This window comes from Vicia villosa, linkage group LG3, assembly GCF_029867415.1.
Source record: "Vicia villosa cultivar HV-30 ecotype Madison, WI linkage group LG3, Vvil1.0, whole genome shotgun sequence".
Taxonomy (NCBI): domain Eukaryota; kingdom Viridiplantae; phylum Streptophyta; class Magnoliopsida; order Fabales; family Fabaceae; genus Vicia; species Vicia villosa.
Window position 1 is genome coordinate 19,589,160 of NC_081182.1, and position 24,346 is coordinate 19,613,505.

The following is a 24,346-nucleotide window of genomic DNA, read 5'->3' on the forward strand; positions in this document are numbered from 1 at the left end:
TATTTCACAAGTTTTGGTGTTTTCATTATTATTAAGATTGATTAACTAGCTCAAGAATTTCAAAACCGAGGAATTAACTAGCCACCTCACCCTTCATATTTCATGCATTTATCATTATACACTTGCTTAAAGTTATCAATTTCGAAATTTTCATTAGTTTTTACTTAAAATTTTGAAAAAGTACTGAAATTTTTACTGACAATTTTGAAATGTATGCGTTTTTATGGGAAATTTTAAAAATTTTAGAAAAAGTTTATGAAAATTTTTTATCAGCAATTTCGAAATGTGTGTTTTTACTGGAAATTTTGAAATTTTAACTTGAATTGATTTTTTTTTTTTGAACAAAGCAAAACTATGATTTCTCATTCATAGTCAAAAGTTCAATACAAGGAGGAATTACATGAAGAATACTACGTCTAGCCCAAGAATTGGCCGCCTTTGTTAACGAGAGCGTTGAAAAATTATGAAGTAACAACTTAATATCGCTAACTATAGAATAAAATTCAGAGTTTCCTGCAGTAATAGATTGACAAGCTTGAATCACTTTAATAGAGTCACTTTCAAAAATAACCCGATCAAGATGTAACATAGTAACACTTTGAATAGCTTCCTTGAGGGCTAAAGCTTCTGCCTCAAGAACCGAAAGGTTACTTGAATCCCACGCAGTCCCTGCTGTAATAAAGTTACCGAAATTATCTCTAAGACACCATCCTCTATTTGCCGTGCCTCTATTGCTATTAAATCTTGCGTCAACATTACACTTAATCCAACCGTTAGGTGGCGGAAACCAATGGAGAGAGTGTTGTTCCACGTTGTTATTAATAGGGATATGTTGTGCCGAAAACCACTCACGTCAGTTATGATACGCAAGCCACCCAATTTTGGAACCATCTTCGTGATCATTGTTCCAAATAAGATTGTTCCTATTTTTCCACATAACATCAATTGTAACAACAACTTTCCCCGCCGTGTTCCTATCTTCCTTGCTGCAAATATCAAGGATGAGCGATTTTATATCATGAAAATAATGAGTTCTATGGTCAATGATGTTGCTCAAACCTGCAGAGATCCAACAACTGTAAGTAGCATGAAAACCAAAGAACACATGTCAGTCATCCTCGTCGTTATTACTGCAAAACGGACATGTTTATATGCACTGAACATGATGTTGCCTGAGCCGTATACGGGTAGGTAGACAATTCTGACAGATTCTCCACAAAAGATGTTTCACTCTAGCCGGTACTTTAATACTCCAGATATTATTCCAATTTTCATCGGAATTAAGATTGGAAGGTATCTTCTTAGCATTCCGCCAAACTCGATAACCCGATCGCACGGTGTAGCACCCATTTTCATATTCATAACAATTATGGATAGCAATTGTTTATATTGTAAGAGAGACACCATTTTAATTCAATTCTGCATCATTATGGATAGCAATTTTGAAATATACTTTAAAAGAATTTCTTAGCCTATCCTATACATCTCTCAGATATCACCGAATTGGCAACAGCTTTCGCAGATGAATCTTCGGAAATTCTTTTTTTTTTATTTTTAATGTTGATTTGTTCCGTAGATGTACATATGAAAGTTTCCATAGATGTATCTACGGAAGCATTTGCCGTTATAACTCATGTCAGATCCTTCCCCTCCCTCATTCTTCACATTTCAAACACTCAAACTCTCTCAACCCCAAATATCAAACTTCCCCAATACTGCATTTTTTCTTCCGAGTTCGGCCGACATTGTCAACATCAAGTATCAACACATTCCATCAAGTTCAAAACTCTATTTAATCGGTAAATTTTTTATTATTCGAGTTATTTTGAGTATTTGTAAAATCAAGTTAGAATTCAATATTTAGGTGTATAAATGATTGAATATGTTTAGAATTATAGTTAAGAGACAATGTAGGTGTTGTTTGATGTTTAAAACGCATGATCAAGCCACAAAAATCAAGTTTTTTAGTTCTTGAACAGTGGACTTCCGCCATTGTTGAGTTTCTGAGTTTCAAAAACCTCCGGAGATGCATCTACGGAAGAGATGATCTTTAAGGCATTCCATAGATGCATCTACGGTAGCACCACAATTTTTTGAAATCAAGGTTATTACGTAGATACATCTACGGGAGAGTAATTTTTTGTTTTTCTTTTCTTGTTTATTTATAAATACACAATATTTAACTGGAGGTTATTTGTATCACAATGAAGACATTATGGCCCACGATCCAGATAGGGATATGCATGGGAGGACTGCACAACATGCATTCGTGGGGTGCGGACGAGTGTGTGTAGTATCTCAGATCTCTGATGGAGCTGCCGTTGCAGCAGATGCACCTGATACATCCGCTCCAGCAGGACCTTCTCCATTTGATACACCCGCTCCAGCTGGACCTTTTCCATCTGTTCCACTTGACTTTTCTTCCCCATCTACTACTACACCTCTGAGCTTGGCGCTAGATGCAGAGCCAGCAGAGGGCGCGGTGGACGCGGAGGCGGGGCCAGAGGCAGAGGAGAGGCGCAAGATAATGTCTGACATACACAGTAGTGATGCCTGTTATTTTTTATATGTATTTTTATTTCATTTATGTATGTTATTTTGATGATGTATTCGACATTATGAACGACATTATACGATGTATTTTTTTGGTCTACCTACTATTGTCTTTACATTGCACTACTTTAAATTGAATTTGAAGTGAAATGAACATGATTTGAAAATATAGCAGACTGTTCTGTAGGTGCATCTACGAAACACTCTGTTTTCACCACGTTTCGTATGTGCATATACGAAAGGATTGCTGAACTGAAATAAGTTGAATTTAACTATACTATACTATGTTTTTTAACGGTTCCGCAGATGCATCTACGGAAGGAGTCAATTTTTTTGCAAAATAAGGGTGCTTTCGGATGTGCATCTACGGAAGCAGTGGACAAATTTAGAATTTCGCGTAGTGTCTAAGAGATTCATGGGGTATATTGAAAAATTCACTACTTTAATTGATGGGGACGAATTATTCCTAAAGATTAGTGTAAAATTCACACGCTTTGAATTTTAATAACACAGATTCAAAATTTTAAAATCTAATACATTGAGTTTTTTATTTTTTTAAACTATTTTTTTTTTTTGGAAAAGGAAATTGTCACCAAAAATAGTTATTAATATTTTGTATTATTTATCTCAAAATAAAAGTATATTCATAAAAGTAAACTGTTTCAAAATAATTAATTCATTTTAATTTTTTATTTTGTTTCATTTTTAATATTTAATTAATATTACTTGCTTTTCTAAAAAAAAAAAAAATCGGTGTTGAAGGCTTTGGATTGCATTCGTCAAATACAGTATCTTTAACTTGAAAATGAAGCATTGGTTTTCTAGTGCTATTGTATTTAATTAAAGTATACTATGAGTTATTCTTTTTATATCACTATCGATCCATAATTAGAGTTGTTCTTTTTACTCAAAAACAAAGGTGTTTGCTATGTTCTTACATAATGGGTTCTAACAAAACATGTTCTTTTTATGATCATGGATTCTAGTTTATATAGATAACCTTCTTGTTCAATGGGTCATTGATCATTTTTTTAGTACAAGGTGCATAAAAGATATGGAATTGGATCCTTCCAATTTTAAATATCTAAAACTTTCTTCATTCTTGACCCTTGAATTAAATTAGTAGAAATATAAATTGAAAAATTAAATAAAATAAGTATAGTTAACTATTACTCATCATTCAGTTATTTAATGTCATGTTATTTCTAAATATTAATTCAGTAAGTTTTATTTATAGATACAATACTTAATCAAACTTGAGATAGAAAGAAAATGTTGATGAGATATTTTTTGAGACGAAGGAACTATTATCGATAACCTTTTTGATAACATTTTTGACATTTGCTAAGAATTTTTTATAAGATATATTGAATGCATTATCTATATTATTCATTAAAAGTAAAATGTTAAAAATGCTAGGTTTTACTAATTTTGTATCCCAACATATTTGAAAATTAGTATAGTGAAAATTAGTAATTTTTTCGTTGCGAAACTAGAAATGATGATGATTGCAAAACCTACGGTGTAACGGAGTTTTAGATACATTTCACGGATGCGACACCATGGGTCGAATGTTGAGATCACAGTGCTCCTTGAATCAGAGGTATCGATGCTGATACGACGCTGATAAATAATATTGTTATCTTTGACTCAGTGGACTTAGGGGGTTACATGCATGGTCATCACTCCAATGTCGACGTCAGTTTAGGGTTCAAGATAGGTGATAGTGAAAATGGAGATTAAAGATTGTGTATATTAGAACCCTTTATAAAGGTATTTATATCTTGGGTCAAGCGAAGTAAGCTAGGTAATGGGCTTCGTGCCTTTGGACCTTTACTCACGAGGACTAATGGAGTTAAGTATTTGGTCGGCGCAAACCAGTGGATCCTAGATCTTGATTGGCACAGACTGGTAAGTCCATCTTTGGCCGACACTGAATAATTTCCCCCAAAGAATCGTCAGACATGTTTGGTGTTGGAGAAGTCTTTCAATAATAGCGGTCGGCTTTAAGGAAAATTCATCTAGGTGTCGGCTCCTTCGACATAACCGTTTCATATAGGTTTTGGCCTTAAGGGAATTTCAACTAGGTGTCGGCTCTTTGAGCTCGATCAAGTAATTCGATACTTCCAATTTGATCCTCTGATTACCGTTTCAACAGAACCCTTTCTTCAAAGCTTTCACTCTGCTGAATCCAAATTGTTAATGTATCGTAACCCAAGATTACCAAAGTGATCCTTCGGTTACCTTTACTCCTTTGACAAAAACCCCTATTCTTCAAAGGCTTCACTCAGCTGAATCCAAATTGTGCAATCTTGTGAAAAACTCCCAAATCAATCCCTGATTTTGGAAGAAAACCCCAATGGATTTATCTTGAAACCCCAACAGAATTTCCAACCCAATTTATTACACCGAATCCTAATTGAACCTTATCAAACTATCTCAAGATCACATAACAAAAATGATTATGTGTAGTTATTGTATGTATGCATTAAGGGAATGAAGATGATGAACAATTTTGTGTATATTTTTGGTTTCAATAGTGAAAAATGATGCATGAATGAGTATATATATATATATATATATATATATATATATATATATATGTGTGTGTGTGTGTGTGTGTGTGTGTGTGTGTGTGTGTGTGTGTGTGTGTGTGTGTGTTTTGCAAAATTACAAAATTGAACATTTTGATCAGTGGGAGTCGATCCATTCGAAGTGAGAGTCGACTCCTAAGGGCAAGGGAGTCGACCCTTTCGAGGTAGGAGTCGACTCCTTTTGGACAAAAAAGAATTTCTCAAAAATAGATTTCGTAGGAGTCGAAGCACAACAGTGGAATTCGACTCATTCGTATTATGTATCAACTCCAAATGCTTGGGAGTCGACTCCTTCTTAGTAGAGAAATTTTTTTGAAAACGCTTTTAATGGGAGTCGATCCAAAGCTCGAGAGAGTCAACTCCTTCACGCCGTGTATCGACTCCTAGAGGCTATATATCGACTCCTTTTGACTAGATAGTTATTTTTCAAAAAAATTTCAATGAGAGTTGACTCCTAATATGGGGTGAGTCGACTCCAAGCATGATTTTTCACAAAAATGCATATTTTTGACATTTTAAACTAGTCCAAAAACTTCTGACATGATCTAGAAGTGTCCTAAGATGAAAATGAAACCTAGACATAGAGAGATAAAGTCCAATGTACAAATACAACATAATTCATAGTTTTGACATCATTCAAAACATCTAAGCGAGGATATTGCATTCATATACTCTCCCTTTTTGATGATGGAAAAACGTGCAACGTATTTGTAATATCTGATCATATCTCCCCCTAAATATGTGTATCTTCCTTTGACAACATCAAAAAGAGAAAAAATCCACAAAACGTAAAACACACAAGGAAACTTATACCACTCAGAGGCGTTACATGTAATCTTTTTTTTTGGTTTATCACCACCGGTATAGTCCGATTCGGGGGTCAATTATGGCATCAAGTGGTTCCAGCCCCTTCTCGATCGTAGTTGCAGGGATCGAGTCGCGGTCCTCCCTACCAAGTTCAGCGTCAATCACCACTGAACCAACTAACGATTGGTAGATAATTTTGATCAACAATCACAACACTCACATAGAATGACATTAAAGTGAAAATGCATGCACATAAATAGAGCATTCAATTCTGATAAAGTAGTATGAAATAATTGCAAATTAAGTATACGAAAGTCAGAATAGAACAACATAGTATCATAAAATAGAAAGCATAATAAAGTAGCATAAGATCATAAAATAAAATGCAAAAAATCTTGAGCCGCTTCAAAAGTGTGGCATTTACGTACGTATATTTCAACTAGATCATGACTTTATGGGGAAAGCATAATAAAGTAGCATAGGATCATAAAATAAAATGAAAAAAATCTTGAGCCGCTTCAAAATCGTGTCTATGTAAGTGAGATATATTTTTATCAAAATTGCTAGCTGTGGGGTTCGAACCCACGCGCACTTATGTGCAGAAGATCTTAAGTCTTCCCCCTTAACCTCTCGGGCAAACTAACTATTTATGTTAAAAGCTAATAAATATTTTCATAATACAATTATTTCTATCAAAATTTATTTGAAATCATGAATAATTTCATCGAATATATTTTGTCATTTATTTTCTTTTTTATTAAGTCTCTTTTATTCTATTTTATGATGATTTATTCATAAAAAATACTTATTAACTATGATATTTAACTCAAATAGTTAATGTATTATATTTAAAGACAAATTGTTAAAAAAATTAAATTTTAAATCAAATAATTTATGGCTAAATTTTCCTTCTCTCCGATGGAATTACATATCATCAATATTGTGTGAGATTCTACCTTGTATCATTTGAGATGAGATTTTTAGGGATAGATTTGATTTGTCTAGTTTTAGTTTAGCCTGAGATGGGTGTTGGGTCGTCAAGTTGGTTAGGTATGACTTATGGATCTTTTGTCTGGTTTCTTTTTTATTTTCGTTCGATTTCTTTTCCCATATTAAGTATAAACACTACGTCTATATATCTTTTTTTTCTTTATATAAGTGTACTCCAGTGTTAAAAAATATAGGTTTGAATGTACTTTTGGTCCTCCATTTAGATGTTTTTAACTTTTTGATTCTTCTATTTCGAAATTCAGCTTTTTAAACCCTTAATTTTATTTTTCTTATGATTTTTTGGTCCCCTCCCTTTTCGCAAATGTGGAAGTGATGATTAAAACATGAAGTCACTATAAGCATATGGATTGAAAACACTCAAAGGTTAATCAACAAATTTTTTGGAAGTGAACATTCATGGGATTGCATCGTACATCAATTATATCACATAAACATACAACCAAGTTTCAAGAGACATACATAAGCAATGCAATATATAAAACCTACGGACAAAGGGATAAGTGAAACGATATTACCTCATAGGATGAGAAACGGAGGATGCACTCACATGAACTAGAAATTTCAAACAAAGGTTACAATTATAGAGAGAGTGCATGCATCAAACTATTTAGGAAAATTTTGAGGTATCAAAAATTCCCAATTCTCGACGAATATTGAAAAATGGTTTGGTCGCAAGAGGGTTTGTGAAAATATCCACAAGTTGATTTTTGCTATCAACATGCTCAAAAACGACATCCTTTTTTTCAACATGATCGCATAAGAAATGATTATGTATCTCAATATGTTTAGTACGCGAGTGTAACACATGATTTTTAGTTAGGTAATAGCACTAGTATTATCGCACATTATGGGAATACGTTGAAGTTTAATGTCTAAATCAAGTAATTGTTGTTTAAGCCACAAATTTTGAGCACAACAACTACCCACAGTGACGTATTCCGCCTCAACAGTTGACAAAGCAATATAAACTTGATTCTTGTTATGCCAACTAACTAAAGAATTTGAAAATAAGTGGTAAGTTCCACTACTGCTCTTCTTATATGATTTGCAATCAGAAAAGTCGAAATCGACGTAACCAACTGCATTGCAATCACATCCTTTGGGATACCAAATCCCATACTTAGAAGTACCATGAAGATATCTAAGGATGTGCTTTACGATATTTAAATGAGATTCCTTAGGAGCAGGTTAATATCTAGCGCACATGCACACACTAAACATAATGTTGGGCCTAGATACTGTAAGATATAAGAGAAATACAATCATACCTCTATACCTTTTGACATTAACATCCTTACCATTTTCATCTTTGTATGGCCATGAGGGATTCGAGCTTACTCATTCGTGTTGTGTATTGAATCCAAATATGCGATAGTCAACTCCTTCTTCGCAGAGAAAAGCTTTTGAAAACACTTTTAGTGGGAGTCGACCTATAGCTCGAGGGAGTCGACTCCTTCGCGTTGTGTATCAACTCCAATAGGCTATGTATCGACTCTTTTTGACCAGAGAGTTATTTTTCAAAAATATTTTAGTGAGAGTCGACCCCTACCATGGGTGAGTTGACTCCAAGCATGATGTTTTTTCACAAAAATGCATATTTTTAACATTTTAAACTAGTCCAAATACTTATGACATGATCTTGAAATATCCTGAGATGAAAGTGAAATCTAGATAGTGAGAGATAAGGTCCAATGTACAAATACTACATAATTCCTAGTTTCGACATCATTCAAAATATCTAAGCGATGATATTGCACTCACAAGAAGACATGGGGAATATTTTAGCATTTTTGCAGATTGAGTTTCCATTGTCTCTTTGAGTTTTTGTTTTTTTATATCAATTACTTTCCAGAGTAACCGTTGTCGTACATATAGAATTTTAAAACATTAAAGCCTCGATATTTCAGCTCTCTTCCTCATTTTAGAGTCTTTGCCTTCCTATTTGAAGGTACCTTATCTTCTTCTAAGCTTTTACTCAAATTTTTATTGCATTTTTATTACGATGTGTAGTAACCCTATTATCGTCGAGAGTGGCTCAGAGGGTAGTGTTTCTTCATCTTCGAAAAGGGGAATGGAGTCCGAGTCGCACTCCTTCTCCATTGTTAGTGAAGGTTCTGAATCAAGAATCATTGTATTGAATGATGATTCGAAGATAGAGGATTTGTCTAGAGAATCTCTGTCAAATAACACTATTTCTATGAATACTTCAAAATCTCGGTTTCTTGTGGAATTCGGTGGGTAAAAACCTTGACGAGATACCGATTCCCCCTCCTGTCTTGGTCGAGTTAAAAATAGAGGTGGCTTGTCAAAGGAGGGAACGTGTTGGTCATTTTGTTCAAACATATCGAGAGTCAATTGGTTATGATCCTAGTGATGCATATTTTTCTCTTCACTTGAAATGTGAAGGGAAACATGACATTGTATCTTGGGTTAATCCTAGTGATCATTATGAAGTCGGCGTATTGGCTCGCAAAGGTCTTAACTTAATAGCGTTAGCGAATGAAAATAGCTACCATTGGGTGGTCGTTGAAAGAGTTAAGACTCCTTCTACCCTGAACATTGTCGAAGCTATAACCCAAGCCAACATCGTAATAGGCAATAAACCAAATTGGGAGACTCTGCCAGTAGGTTCAGATGAGAGGATGTGTAGAGCTTTTGAGTGTCGCTCGGTTCTCCTGTATAAGTGTCTCTTCACTAGGTTAGGGTGTGTGTCTATCCTTCTCTGACTTTGAGGTGGCCATGATGAACCATCTAAAAGTTGCCCCCTCACAAGTTCATCTTAGAGCTTGAGCTTTCATGTTGATGTTCCAGCTTTATTTCAAGTAAAAGTCTTGGAAGCCTTTATTGGGGATCTTCTTTAATATGGACAATACCTAATGAAGAGAAAGGATGAAGTATTCACCTAGTATAAACGTCGATGCAGGGAAGGGTTTTAGGGCTTTTGACATCTATCAAATGGGTGTATAAGTTTGGTTTTGATAGTGTGGTTTTGAGATGGATGTTAAAACTTAAAAGTGTAGTGGATAGTGTGAATAGTCAACATCCAAATAATAAAGATTATGGTGCTATTACTAGTTAATGTAAGCACTTACTAGCTATCTTGTTTAAGAATTCTTATGTTTCCGCTAGGAAACAAGTTGATCTTGGTTTAGCACATATGACTCCATCTTTTACTAGTCTTCATTGTTTTATTAATGTACCAAGATGTATTTAAAATCTTACTACTAGTGAAATGAATTAAGTTTATAACCGTAAAAACAAATCATATTCATAAATGAATCATGTTGAAATGAAATTGCATACAAATTAAAATCTTATGATTTTACTAATACAAAATTAATTAAATTATTAACTTTTTTTAGACAAACAATAAGATTCATGGTTAATGTAAATAATCTTTTCATATAACACATGGTGACTAGTCATAAGCATATGATTTTATGTTGTAACAATCAACATGAAAGCTGGATCTTCCAATTTCCAATCCCAAATTCACAAACCTCCTCTTCCTTCTCCCCCTTTCTAATCATTCGAACCATTTCATCACATCCTTAACCAATCCAACCTATACCCAACCCCAAACGTGCCCCAATTCCAATCAGATCTAGGGTTCCAACACAGATCCCTCACCAAGATGCAATTCAAATCAACGCAATCCTCATTTCGAGATCGCACACATGAATTCCACACCGTCGCAGAAAAATTGAAGAAATCTCTATCATCAACCTCAAACGGAGCCACCACTAGCACTCATCATCCTCCTTCTTCCTCTTCTCCTTCTTCTTCCTCTTCCAGATCCGACGATCCTCGATCTGCCGTCGCAATTCAATCGGAGTTTAATCGAAGAGCTTCCAAGATTGGATATGGAATTCACCAAACCTCTCAGAAACTCTCCAAGCTCGCCAAATGTAATTATTCGTAATTTCATATTCACTTTTATTCAATTCTTCATTCATGTGTTGTTAATGCTGATTAATGTTTGTTTTTTTTTTTGATTTGTAGTGGCGAAAAGGACTTCGGTTTTTGATGATCCAACTATGGAAATTCAGGAACTAACGAGTGTTATTAAACAAGATATTACCGCGCTTAACTCTGCGGTTGTGGATCTTCAATTGGTCAGCAATTCTAGAAATGAGAGTGGGAATGTTTCTACAGATACGACTAGTCATTCGACGACGGTTGTGGATGATTTAAAGACGCGGTTGATGAGCACCACTAAAGAGTTTAAAGATGTTCTCACCATGAGAACTGAGGTATTGTTTTTTTTTTTGTGATTTGTAAATGTGTGTATGTGCTATGGTAGTTGCTGACGATGGTTTTGAATTTTTTAATGAAGAACTTGAAAACGCACGAGAGTAGAAGACAATTGTTTTCGTCCACTGCTTCCAAGGAGTCTGCAAATCCTTTCATCCGTCAACGTCCTTTAGCTACAAAGTCTTCTGCTAGTAGTTCTAATGCTCCTGCACCACCTCCATGGGCTAGTGGGTAAGTTATGCTCTTTTTCTTCGGTTGATTGTACTGTTAGAGACTTTAGTTAAGCATGTAAGATAGCTTGAATCACTTTGCTATCTGTCAAATTAACTTGTTTCATACTTGATTAGATTATCAAGTGCATAGATTTTGTTCTAAGAAACAAGAGGTTCTAAGTGACCCGGTTTATCAAATTAAGCATATAAGATTACTCGAATCACTTTGCTTTTCATCAAATTAACTTGTGTCATACTTGATTAGATTATCAAGTTCATAGATTTTGTTCCAAGAAACAAGAGATTCTAAGTGACTCGGTTTATCAAGTAGAATAGAGTAAAATGCTATAGTGTGGTCACCCGCCTTTTATCGGTTTATTCTTTTTGGATGTTTATTGCTGTATGAAGTGTTGTTAAATAGTGGCTATAGCACAATTGCATAGTGGAATTTCAACAATTTGCTTTTGTTTTGAAATATGCTATTTAGTATAAAATATTGTGAAATAGCGGCACTATAGAATTGTTGAGTAACAGAATTTGAACAAAACTGCTATTTTCCGAGGTCTGCAATTGACAATCCTAAGAATCACTCAATTTTCAAAAACTATGTCACAGCTAGCCATTGTACTGATATTAATTTCATACCACGAGCTTTGTATATGTTCAAAGTGATAAGGTTTTAAATAAAGAGGGAAGTGATATAATATAGATTTTGATTTATTATTATATGGTTTGATATGGTTGATGATTTAATACAAAAGACTAATAATTAGTTAGTTATATTGGCATTTTGAGTTTGTTTCAAGTTTGGTTGAATTATATCTTCAACTCTACTTTCATACATTTTATTTTATTTTTTCACGGTCTTCACATCCACATTCCACAGGAAGCAAGTGGATGGGGAGAGTCAACCATTGCTGCAACAACAGCAGCAACAGCAACAACAGGTAGTTCCATTGCAGGACACTTACATGCAAAGCAGGGCTGAAGCTCTTCAAAATGTCGAGTCTACTATTCACGAGCTCGGAAGCATCTTTAATCAACTAGCAACACTTGTCTCCCAGCAAGGAGAGATTGCCATCAGGTTTTCTATTTGCCTAACTTGTCTATTGTCCTTTATTATTTTATTCCAACACGATTTATGATGTGTGTTACTATTATCTACAAACTTGCTCTGATCTTAAGTAATTTTTTTACCTAATGAATCTGTGGCTGTTATTAACCTTAAGAGTTGAGTTAAGTTAGGGCTTTGATATGTATAGAGAACCATGGCTTTGATTTGCGGTTATTTGTGCAAGATGATTTGATCATTTTGTCTTCATTAACAATAAATTTGTGGTCTTTTGGTATGCCATGTTATTCGAAATGCTTGTTTGTCTACTCTTTGAGGATTGAGGAAAGAAATTACTTGCGCAAGAATTAAACTAATATAAAACACTGGGTGAGCCTTAAAGAGGAAAAGCAAATGTGGTTGCGCGTAAGGTTGCTCGCCTCAGGGAAAATTGAGTTATTTACTACATGTTAGCCATAAAGTTTTGATGCCTGTGAAATTGCTTATTTAGCTACTAATGAGCTGAGAAATGGTTTGTATAAAAATTTAGCATCCTCTAATTTACAATGTGAACTTTATAATGTAGTAAATTGCAAGCGGATACCCGTTAATTAAAAAGTGAGTAGATTGAGAAAAAGGTTATAAACCTATATTGCTTCCTAATGAGTGGCTGTTCATATGTGCTTTGTTTTATAACATGCCTGAAACACATGATTTTCCCTTTTGCCTATTGCTTTAATTACTTCATTGGTCCTATTTGCTCCTTTAGAAATGTAATGGTCTTGCCACGGATGTGGTATACATAGGAATAACATTGTAAACTAATTAGTGTTTTTCCTTATTGAATCTCTGATGACTGGTGAGTATTGATTTAATGATACTGGTGGAAGAGTCATAGGTAGCAATTTTTTTCTTTTTCCTTTTAAATGCTTGGATTTATCTTGATTAGGTTTCCTGATTCTGAATGCAGTTTTTTAATCAGCTTGTCAATTTGTCTGAATCCTATTAAGAAAATTTGATGAACTGATAAGTAGAAGGCGTTAAAGTCTCTAAATCTATGTTTTCAAGCCTTTGAACTGCTTAACTCGATAATATCCATGTTTGAAAATGTTCTTTTATTAAGAAGATTGTCATGATCAGATTCAAAGTTTGTAAGTTATCATGAATTAATTATTTCGATCTTAAAGTTGTGAACAATTTCATTTAGGTGTTTAGATTCCTTACATGTGATTATGAGAATATAAATTTGTTTCTATTTTGTAATTATGAACTTATGAAGATTAAATCTTATAAAGAAGTCAGAGAATAGATTGGGTTAAAGACGCATCAATGTTATTCATGTTAGAAAACCAAATCATGATGGAAAACCGCATCCCAATGGAAAAAATGTGAAAAGCTTTTGAGTTGATGTGGACATTTAAGCAACATGGTGATCAAATTAATGGACACAGTGGATGAGAACATTAAATGTCAGCAAAAAAAATCAATTTTTTCGATGGATGTTCAGTGTCCTTTGGTTTAATTTTGTGAAGGACTACATACTGTATATTTTTTTTTGGGTAAAGAACCAAATTGAGTCTCAAATTTTCTTAGGGGCCACAAGGATTCTTCACTCTTAAATTTATAAATTACTTGAAGTAGTAATTGTGAAAAAGCCGGCCTAGGTTAGCTTTGCTAATTGTTATACATAGCCGGTCCCAAGCCAGGATAAAAGGATAGGTTTGTGTTAGGCAGTCGTCAGCCAACGTAAAACTTTGTCGAATCTCTATGACATGTGTCGTCTGCATGGTCCTTTTTAAAACATTATGGCCAAAGTTGATCCATATAGCTGACCCCACTTAGTGGGATAAGGCTTTGTTGTTGTTGTTAGTAATCGGGAAAGTAATATACTATCTCATACAAGATAACTTGCATGTTTAGGAATAAGTTTAAATGGTAAAAAGTTAAGATAATGGAATTTATTGGTAGCTATAATAATCATCAATCTTATGTTGCAAGGGAGTGTTGGGCTTATTGACCCTATAGTATACTCGCACCAACATACCATCTTTGTCTATCCACTATCCACATTAGGGTATTATCAGCTATTATCTAAAGACGGGTTTGCTGGAACTTGCTTGTTTGACAACCTTGATGCTCATTTATAACTAGAAATTTGATGCAAATAATTGCATGCGTATTTTGATTGATAAAATGATCATTTATGTCTATTTTTTTGGGTATGTAATTTATGAGTATTTTGATTGCTAATATTTGAATTGTCTCTTGATTTTTGTTTTTATATTGGCCAATTGAGATTTTGGTGGGCTGACAGAGGAACTTAATTTGCAGGATTGATGAGAACATGGATGATACTTTGACGAATGTAGAGGGGGCACAAGGGGCTTTGTTGAAGTATCTGAATAGCATATCTTCTAATAGGTGGCTGATGATCAAGATTTTCTTTGTTTTGATGTTTTTTCTTATGGTTTTCTTATTTTTTGTGGCGTAGTTGCTCCAGAGACAGAAAATTGACCAAAAAACATGAGGTTCATAGCGGTGATAAGCCTTTTGTATTCCATTTACTATATCTCTGTTTCTTTAAATATATATTCCTTATGACAGAGTTTAGCTTTGGACCAACTTTGTCAAATTTTATACATGTACGTATTGATATTGATGCATATAAAGAGGCTAAGTACTGTGTGCATTGCATTTGTAATGGTGATTATACCCTGTTTTGTTTTGTTGATGAGATTAATTAATGAAATAATTGAAAATGCCAACAAGATTTTATCTTGATATAAATTTGTTTCTGTGATTAAGTAAAATTTCAAAATTTTGAATTTTATTACTCTTTCTATATAAGAATATTAGTGGGATACCCGTGCATACTGGTGTGTCACGCGCATTTGTTTCTAAAATGTAAAATGAAAAAAAAAATTGCTTAATCAAAAGAGTTTATTTTTTTTCTTCATATATATACAAATATTTTAATCAATCCAATTTTTTCTCGCATATAAATATTTGTATTTATTTGACAATATTTAAAAAAATATTTGAATCAATAATAAGTTTGTTCCTATAGATAATTTAAATGAATTTTATTATAAATCTAGCCATAAGGTATATTTAAAATAATAATCAAACATCTTAATATCAATTATACATTTTTAGAAATAAACATTATGTAATGTTGTGTGAAATCATAAAAAATTAAGAATAGTTTAATTGTACTAAAGTTCATAAAAAAAATAATAATTTGTTTAACCAAAATACATTTTAAATGATATTAGAGGGAAATCAGTCTCACAAGATTGACTCCTCGACAAAATATTCTCCGGGAGATGGAAACTTTCTTATCGAAAAAATGGTTAGATATATTAAGTAATGCAGACAATACAAAATATGTCAATAAGTTAGGATATCTTATGTTTGTTTACTCAATATAACACCGCATGGAACTTGTGCTGCTTTTACGAGTTCTTCCTCGGACCACGTCGCTATCCAAGTGATTTTTCATGGATTTGAGCACTTTGTTTTTGCCTCCGATATATTCAGTATAACCACTCATCAATGACATAGAAGTGTTTGTTAGCCATAAGCCATGTTATAGTCCAAATATTTAAATTAATAAACTTGTTCAAGGAGAAGTCTTGGCAGAATCAAACAAAGACACTACGTGAGCAATATAAAACCGTGTTCTCTGCTTCACCGTTTGTAATGCAGCATGTTGCTCTTTACCTCAAGGATCCAACTTCAGTAAGTCCAATAATATGTAACATGAACCATATAATTGCCTCACCTGCTTCTGATCCGCGTCATATACGTTTTTAATTTGTACTCCTCTCACACAAATGTCAGAATTACGTATTTAATTCCTTTTGACAAGCTAGCATACAATCCAACATCGTTTGACATATTATCAGTGCATATTGAACGACAATGGTCAATTGATTTAGTTAACAGAATAAGTAAAAAATAACTTATCTTTTAGTGGTATCGACGACACGGTGTTTGGCATCGTTTCAAATCCGGAGACTTTGTCGAGAGCCTCAAGTCGGTCAATCTCTAGTAGTGCTCGGATAAATGCTTTAACCGCTCAAGTATTGCTGCTATAATGCATTTGTAACTGCTCCGAGTGTGGAACTCAGACTGTTACTCTTAACGACTGCGGCGGCATATTATAATGCTTCTGTCATGTTGGCATGGAAATGCTCCCGCAGCTAACACCTCTTTTCGGGCCAATGTCAATGATGTGTTTGACTTTGTAGCAGACACTTAGGTTGTAGCTTCTTGGCTGTCATGAGATGAATTCCCACAAACCGCGTCGATATATGCCCGAGTTTCGTTGGATTTCGCCTGTAATTCTGTATACACATTGAAATACAAGAAGCTAACCTGATAGCAAAGTAAGCACCTTATTTGCAATTATTAATAGCCTAAGCAATACAAAACAACATGACTGACATATAAAAACTCAGTTTAGCAGCTCTGATATAAAACAGAACTGATTACATGAGTTGGTGTTTACCTGAAAGATACCGAATCGATGCAAAAAAGACACCGAGTTTAGGTCTGAAATAGGAAAACATGAAACCAACACCGAGTTCAGCCAATGCAGCTACACGATGATGATTCTATTGGTTGAAGCACGATACTAAGTCATTTAAAAGCAACGCTGCCGCAAACATAACTGCTGAACTGTAATAAAAATCAGAAATCAATTGAACATAAGGAAAGAAAGTTTAAAATAAAGCTACAAATAAAATTGTTAAGAAATATAATTCTTTGTAAAGAAAAACCTACAAGATGCACTGCTCTGTTGACTTCACGTCCAGACTGTTGTCGGAAGTTGCAATTTAAGCTTGTAGAACTTTTCAATCTGGTGACAATCTCTGATAAAATCCTTGTCCATAACCCTCACAACACCATAACAACTCGACGAGTAAACTTGCTATTATATAACTCCAGTCAACTCGACGAATTTTTTTTCTACATTGTTATTTCTATTGGCTTCCGCTTCTCTCATCCTAGTCTGAAGCATTAGAAGATGTAAATGTAAGTACATTTAAGGCAATTCAAAAAGCTAAATAAAGAATTCATTTTCTTGATTAAAAACAATTAATTTCAAGTACTAAGCGAGATACCTTGAGAATTTGATGAAAATGGGAGATATTATCTGGTCCCATTCTAGGAGGGCAGCTCATGTAGAAATATGGTTCAAAGCTGTGAACCCTGCAGTAAACATTGTTTTAAACCAGTCCTGCTCCGAATTATCACACTTTAACAAATCCCTCCACCCAAAGGAGAAGGCGAGCGATTTATCAATTTGTACAGAACCATAGCACAGAATAAAAGATAATCCATACCTTCAAAACATAATCAGGATTTGATAACAAAATCATTTATTCTCAATGAATGTAAGAATAGAATTTAGCAAGACCAATTGATTTGGTATAATAATGTTAAAAAGATCTTGCAGTTCACAATTAGTAGTAGCAGCAACAATTTTTCCCACAGTTATTAGATAACTCCATTCACAGTGATATTTCTTATTCCACCACGTTTTTTACATCGTCATCATTAGACAAACCTTATACAATTAATAATAATTGTCACCAAGTACTTTATTTATGTTTTATTGGCAAAATGACTTCAGAATTTAAGTCTTAAAACATTGGCAATTCACATCCAAAATAGACCAACAGATTGGACTCTAGTGACCAACATATTCCACATTCAAAAGACTTCAAACTGGGACTTCCAAAACCTGTCTATAGACGCAAAACGCCACTGCTGTAGCACTACAAAACCAATGTATAAACAACATTCTTAAAAACAAATTGATATAAACAATTGTTTCTTCTCTTACATCGGTCAATATAATTTTTTGAGCAGTGAAACCAGGTTTAGACTTAACATTTAAGTAGTTTAGCATCTCCTTGGCTGCAGGGATGCATACAATTGCGCAGCTTCAACACGAATTATATACTTACTTTACGAAGGGCTCTATGGAGAGTGAGTGTCCAAGATTGATAATATAAAAAACATACACTGACAAGCAAACATACAACACCAGCAACTACCGGACTTGCAACACTGGTTCCTGATAAACTTTTACAGCCCGAACTAATCTTTGATCCCATTATGTCCTGTCCATATGCAACAATGTCTGGTTTCACATGACCATAACTGCAAGGATAAACATTTACCAGCGAGTCAGAAACAAATCTCGTAAATATATTATAGAAAATCACAAACAGTGACAAAAAAAACAAAAACCAAGGGAGCTATTTCTTCTTCAACAATAACAACACTACTTTTCCTTCAACAAATATAAAACATGCAGCCACAACAACAAAGAACATCAAAGAACAAAAGGAAAATATAAGATACCTTACGTTTGTGATGTTTTTGGATGATGGGTTACAACCGCAACAGTTTCGCAGAAAAAAGAGTAGTTCACGATGGATCTTGCCTGATCTGAAACACGAGCTTCAGTGATTGACGGTAATAAAGGGTGGTGAGCGAACAACCAAGAGGATGGTGATGATGTGACCGAAAACAAAATATCAACGACAAAGACGACTGTCGTATTCCTTTCAGAGTTGTGAGATGCATCGACTATGGCGTGTTGTAGTGGTGAGGGATCATTTGTGTCTCTTCCTTCAGTGAGATACCAAAAGAACAAAACAACATTGAGGAAGACGAAGAAGATGAGGGAGAAGGAAGAATATGAAGAGGAAGACGAAAGAAGTTAGAGAGAGAGAGAGATAGAGAGAGATAGAGAGAAATTGTTGAAGTTATTGGGAGAAGAAGTGGATGGAGGCAGAAGTGAGTTTGCTTTTTCTGAAACCAGTTCAAAAATATTTGCATTGGGAAGGTTATAAAGTGGTGGTTTGGTTTCACTTGAAGTCCTAAGCGTCATATGAAGGCCAAATTGCTAGCGAAAAACAACAACATCAACAAAGTAACAAAGTAGTAGTAATACTTGGACCAGGCAGACAATTAGTTACAATATGTGGAGAATTTTAAACAAAGGGCAAAATTGGTATTTTTAAGTACATTTGTTTTCTTATTTGATAGATATATAAGACCCAAAAAAGCTAGGTCAAGAATTCAAGTGCCTTTCAACTTAAAGATCTTGAGTTCAAATGTAACTTAGACATTATACCGTCAGAATTAGTGCCTTGGGAATCAGTTCACTAGAGATATTAACATAAACCTTCTAGTAAAGTTTATTTGGAACTGCTTAAGAAATCGGTAAACTCCTCTCTTAAAAGTATTTTACTTTTCACTTTTGCCCTTGCAGGTTCCTCCATATGAATTCCATTGCAGGTTCCTCCTGATGAGTTTGACTGAAGATATGAAATTCCTTTGTCGGGTCACATCCACGATCTTACTCAAACCCGTAACCCTAATCTTAACCTCTTCCCAAAATATACTCTCGAAACCCGAAACCCTAAGCATTCAACCACATGGCTGACGAACAACCATCTGCACAATCTCCTGTAGCACAACCTGCACAACCTCCTCTTGCACAACCTCTTATGATGCAGTTTGAGAAATGATTCTCAATCTGAAGAAGTGAATCTATTTGCATCACACAAAAAGGGAGAAATGGATGGCTATTGTAGCGGATCCAAAATACGGTTTTCCACCCTGTCTGAAATGAAAAGTTCTTCGTGTATGTGTAGCAACCTGCCCTAAAAATTAGACTTTTAGAGTTGCCACCTATTCTACCAAGGCGAATAGGAAACCTTATGCAATTAAGAGAACGGGTAAGATTATTATAATCAGGTCGAGGGAAGGTGTTAGGCACCCTCAACCCTTTCCTATGGCTTTGAATCTAAGGTCAAATTTTATGGCTAAAATATTCAGGTTTAATAGCTAAAGAAATGAATAGGGAAAAAAATGAGATTTATGGGGAAGGGGACTCGCCTTGTTACCAAGTGCCTACGTATCTCCTTATGGAGAATCAGAGTCAACGTAGTTCGGGCATAGGGTTGTACGCCTTAGAATTAGAATTTGATATGATATGGTTTGAAGGCTTTTTGAATGGCCTATCGTAGTTTTGAATATGCGAAGTTCGCAAGGTATTTTGAATTACCTTATCGTAGTTTGAAAATCGCAGTATTGAAGAGATGAAAATCCGTAGTTTCGTGGTTTAGTGTGTTTTAGATGGCGTACAACCCTGGTTTGATATCTTACCGTTAGTATGCGCCTCCTTTTCAGATGCGTTGGATCTGAGCTGAGGGAGATCCAACGGTAGAGCCCTGAGGTTGCACCATAGCTGTTCGCGAGATAGCACCACTGGATCTGCAGAATTGTTTTGTTAAAAATAATGCTTGAGACGGGAATCGAACCCACGTCTCTGCATATAAGAGACTTAATATGCCAGTGTCCATCTGATGATAAAAATACCAACGCTGAACATAATATACGAATGCAGAAAAATTCAAATAAAGCTTGCGCGCCCAGCCAAGCTTCTTCTTCCTCGTCGCGGTTCTGCACTTTCCCCCCTGCAGAAATCTATCTCATAAAGTACGATGAATAAACAGAATATGATAACATAGATCGACTCCAAATCATGGTCCGAATATGATGGCATCACTAGTTTGGTCCAATTCCCTTTAATTTAGAAAACCCCAATTCAGAGCTTGGAACCCTAACAATGGTGGAATCCTGTACCTGCCTTAAAAACCAAATTGAACTATCCAGATCGCTTTCAGATATCACTATGAACACAAATACGTAATCAAATCACATCAAAAGCGTGGGAATCATGTAACCCGAATTTGAAAAGAAACTAGCAAACCATGAACGAATCCTCACGCTTCTGAAGGCCTTGGACGATAGTGATGATTGGAATCGCTTCAGAGAAACTCTTTTTCTTGAACCAGCCTCCAATTCCAGAACCGAGTTACTCTTTTTCTTTGATTTTTTAGAGCTTGAACACGATCTTTAGGGCTGCCCAAAAATCCCCTGTGACTGTGTAAATCCTATGCTTTTATAATGTCCATTTAGGTTTTTTCCCCAATAATCCTTGATTGAATCAGATTAAAATTTGATTGAGATTTGTAGCATTTTTAGAATGATTGAATTTGAAGAAGTTGAAGATGCAGGTTTTGATTTTGGCATGTTTGGATGTTTCTTGGTCCTTTTCACGTTACCATTTGCCTCTCTTTCATTTTGATTTAATGACAACTAGTAACAAACCCGTGCGGACGCACGGGTTCTGGTACGGGACGCGCATTGTTTCAAATGTATATTTTTTAATAGAAAAATGTCTGGTACCCGTAAAAAAAATTAATTAAATGTATAGAAAAATGTCTGGTACCCGTAAAAACATTTAGATCAATAAAATTTTTTAATATAATATATGTGAATAATAGAAGATAAAAAAATATAATAAAAAATAAAAGCTAAAAAAAATTATGATGGAATGTCATGACATCAACTCATGACATCGCGCCTGCAGAACTGGAAGAAAGATTCAGTTTGTACTTAACAGATACATAATATTCTATGTGGCGCATATTATGTAATCCTATATAGCACATATTATGTAATCCTATGCGTTCGCACGGGTTCTGGTACGGGACGCGCATTTATTTCGGATGTATATTTTTTAATAGAAAAATATTTGGTTACCCGTGAAAAATATAATAATTAAATATATAGAAAAATGTCTTGTACCCGTGAAAAAATAATAATTAAATGTAGAGAAAAATGTCTGATACCCGTGAAAAAATAATAATTAAAAGTATAGAAAAATGTCTGGTACCCGTGAAAAAATAATAATTGAATGTATAGAAAAATATCTGGTACCCGTGAAAAAAAAATTTAATCAAAAACTTCATGTTCCCATTAATGTTTAATATTTTGATCAATAATTTGACAGTCCCATTAATATTCAATATTTTAAACAGTCATATCACGTTCTCGTTATAATTATTTTAATTTGGTGTTATAAAAAATAAAAATTATTATCTTAGTAAAATACTATTTCCAACATCGAAATTTTAAATTTAATAAAACAATTATATAATATTTGTATGTGGAGTCATTTAATTGTTCAACTGTGCCGGAAACACATTGCTGATAGCATTACATGCCTATAATTTAAGAAATGCACGAGAGATGTTATGTATGAATTTGTTTGAAAATGCTAACCCGGTATGTAACGTTAATTGATAAGATTATAACAATTTTAATTGCCTTGGTGGAAAAAAATATGACTTGTTAAAAAAAGTATAGATTATTGTGGTTTGATTGTTTCATATCATGGTAACCGAAGAAATGGATATAATTTGAGAGGTTATGTTTGTGTCTTGGGTAAATTAAAAAGAAATTAACATTGTATATCTATTTTATTTTAGTAATTTTTTATTCTTAATAATATTATAATAAAAAAAATATATTAAAATATTATTATGAAGATAAAAAAGTTAAAGATATGACATAAAAGCTATATTATAGACTGTCGTTGTTATAAGTAGGTTTAAAAAGATATTAAAAATAAAATATTGATGTGGTTATACCATGACAATGTCATGATTACCTATTATTACATTTTTATCCTACACTTTCTATCTAACAAATTAGCCAAATTATTTATTAACCAATATCATTATTATCTTTTATTTATAACAAAAACAATTATGCACACATTTGTCTTATAATACTTAATATTTCTATTAAAAAAATGTATGTAAGTAAATAACACAATATTTTTTGTTTAATAATATATGATATTTTATTCATCAATAATCAAATCACAAAATTTTATTAGCTAATTAAAAATAATAGTCCACCATAAATCTCCATAAAGAGTAGTGAACAATAGTAATAAATAATGAACAACATAATTAATAATAATACTGAATAATGGAATAATTAATGTAATATTTAATTGATTCAAAACGTAAAATATATAAATTATATGTAGTACTTTAATTTTTTAAAAATATAATATATGAAAAGGCATCTTTATTATATATAATTCATAAGTAGTTTTCTCCCTTTTGAAATCGTAAATATTTGTTGTAAACATATAATTATTAATAAATTTATCTTTTAATTATATGAATATGTTGTATTTGTCCCTTTAAGCCATCAAATAAAGAAAATGCAATGATAATAATTAAGTGACCATTAAAATAATAAATCAAGTTAGATATTAGGAAGAAGATTATGGAGTCTCATGAAGAAATTGATGATAGAAGAAGGGTATTTGAATTTGTTTGCAGAATAATTAAATGGTAGGAGAGAGAAGAGGATAAATGAAATGATTTGATAGCAGAAGAGTGGTTGAAAATTGCAGTATGACATTGGGAAGGAGAAAAGAAAAGATGATGAAAATATATAGGTGATTAGACAAATGAATAGATTTAAAAAGATTTGATCGGTAGAAATCAAAAATAGAAATAACATAAGAAAAATAAAGGCAATAAATAAGGTAAATAAAAAATAATCAAAATCAAAATTTTCAAACCATTTTAAAAACAACAAAAAATATTATTTTAGAAAGAAAAAAAGTTTAAAAAATAATTAAAAAATGAGATCTAAAAAATTTAAATTTTTTAACCAATAGAAAATAGGAAGAAATTTAAAACCAAAATTTTTTAAAAAGTATGCACAAACGTTAAACTTGAAAATGAGTAATTGAATCAATATTTTAACAGTAATAATGATTTAGTTAACATTATAATTCAATCAATATTTTAAATGCACAAAAAAAAAGAGTAATTGAAAAATAATTGCATTGATATCTCATTAATGTTTTTAACCAAAAAATAAACGTAAACACTTTTAGTCTCGTGCAAACTTATTATGAAAAGTTGATAAACTTACTTACAATATAATTATAATAATGTCTC

At 33.4% G+C, this 24,346-nt stretch overlaps 1 protein-coding gene, 1 long non-coding RNA gene and 1 other non-coding gene across 3 annotated transcripts; 1 reads left to right on the forward strand and 2 right to left on the reverse strand.

Moving 5' to 3' along the window:
• Nucleotides 1–6,515: 6,515 nt before the first annotated feature.
• On the reverse strand, nucleotides 6,516–6,598 carry TRNAL-UAA (transfer RNA leucine (anticodon UAA)). Its single transcript has one exon. It is a non-coding gene; the product is annotated as a tRNA-Leu (tRNA).
• Nucleotides 6,599–10,378: 3,780 nt separating this feature from the next.
• Nucleotides 10,379–15,183, forward strand: LOC131660544 (syntaxin-32-like). Its single transcript, XM_058929798.1, has 5 exons — nucleotides 10,379–10,873; nucleotides 10,968–11,218; nucleotides 11,302–11,450; nucleotides 12,318–12,515; nucleotides 14,814–15,183. Exons 1-5 carry the CDS (start codon nucleotides 10,600–10,602, stop codon nucleotides 14,971–14,973), a joined length of 1,032 nt encoding a protein of 343 aa, XP_058785781.1. The 5' UTR covers nucleotides 10,379–10,599; the 3' UTR covers nucleotides 14,974–15,183.
• Nucleotides 15,184–15,773: 590 nt separating this feature from the next.
• LOC131660545 (uncharacterized) lies at nucleotides 15,774–20,294 on the reverse strand. Its single transcript, XR_009300962.1, has 4 exons — nucleotides 18,861–20,294; nucleotides 17,612–18,656; nucleotides 17,271–17,499; nucleotides 15,774–17,165 (listed from the first exon to the last, which is right to left on the reverse strand). It is a non-coding gene; the product is annotated as an uncharacterized LOC131660545 (long non-coding RNA).
• Nucleotides 20,295–24,346: the final 4,052 nt, after the last annotated feature.

Bases quoted from the DNA above. Each gene is read 5' to 3' on its own strand.
- LOC131660544 (XM_058929798.1), top strand. From the start codon at position 10,600: ATGCAATTCAAATCAACGCAATCCTCATTTCGAGATCGCACACATGAA. The intron at 11,219-11,301 runs GTATTGTTTTTT...TTTTTAATGAAG, and splicing joins TTCTCACCATGAGAACTGAG to AACTTGAAAACGCACGAGAG. The intron at 11,451-12,317 runs GTAAGTTATGCT...CACATTCCACAG, and splicing joins CCACCTCCATGGGCTAGTGG to GAAGCAAGTGGATGGGGAGA.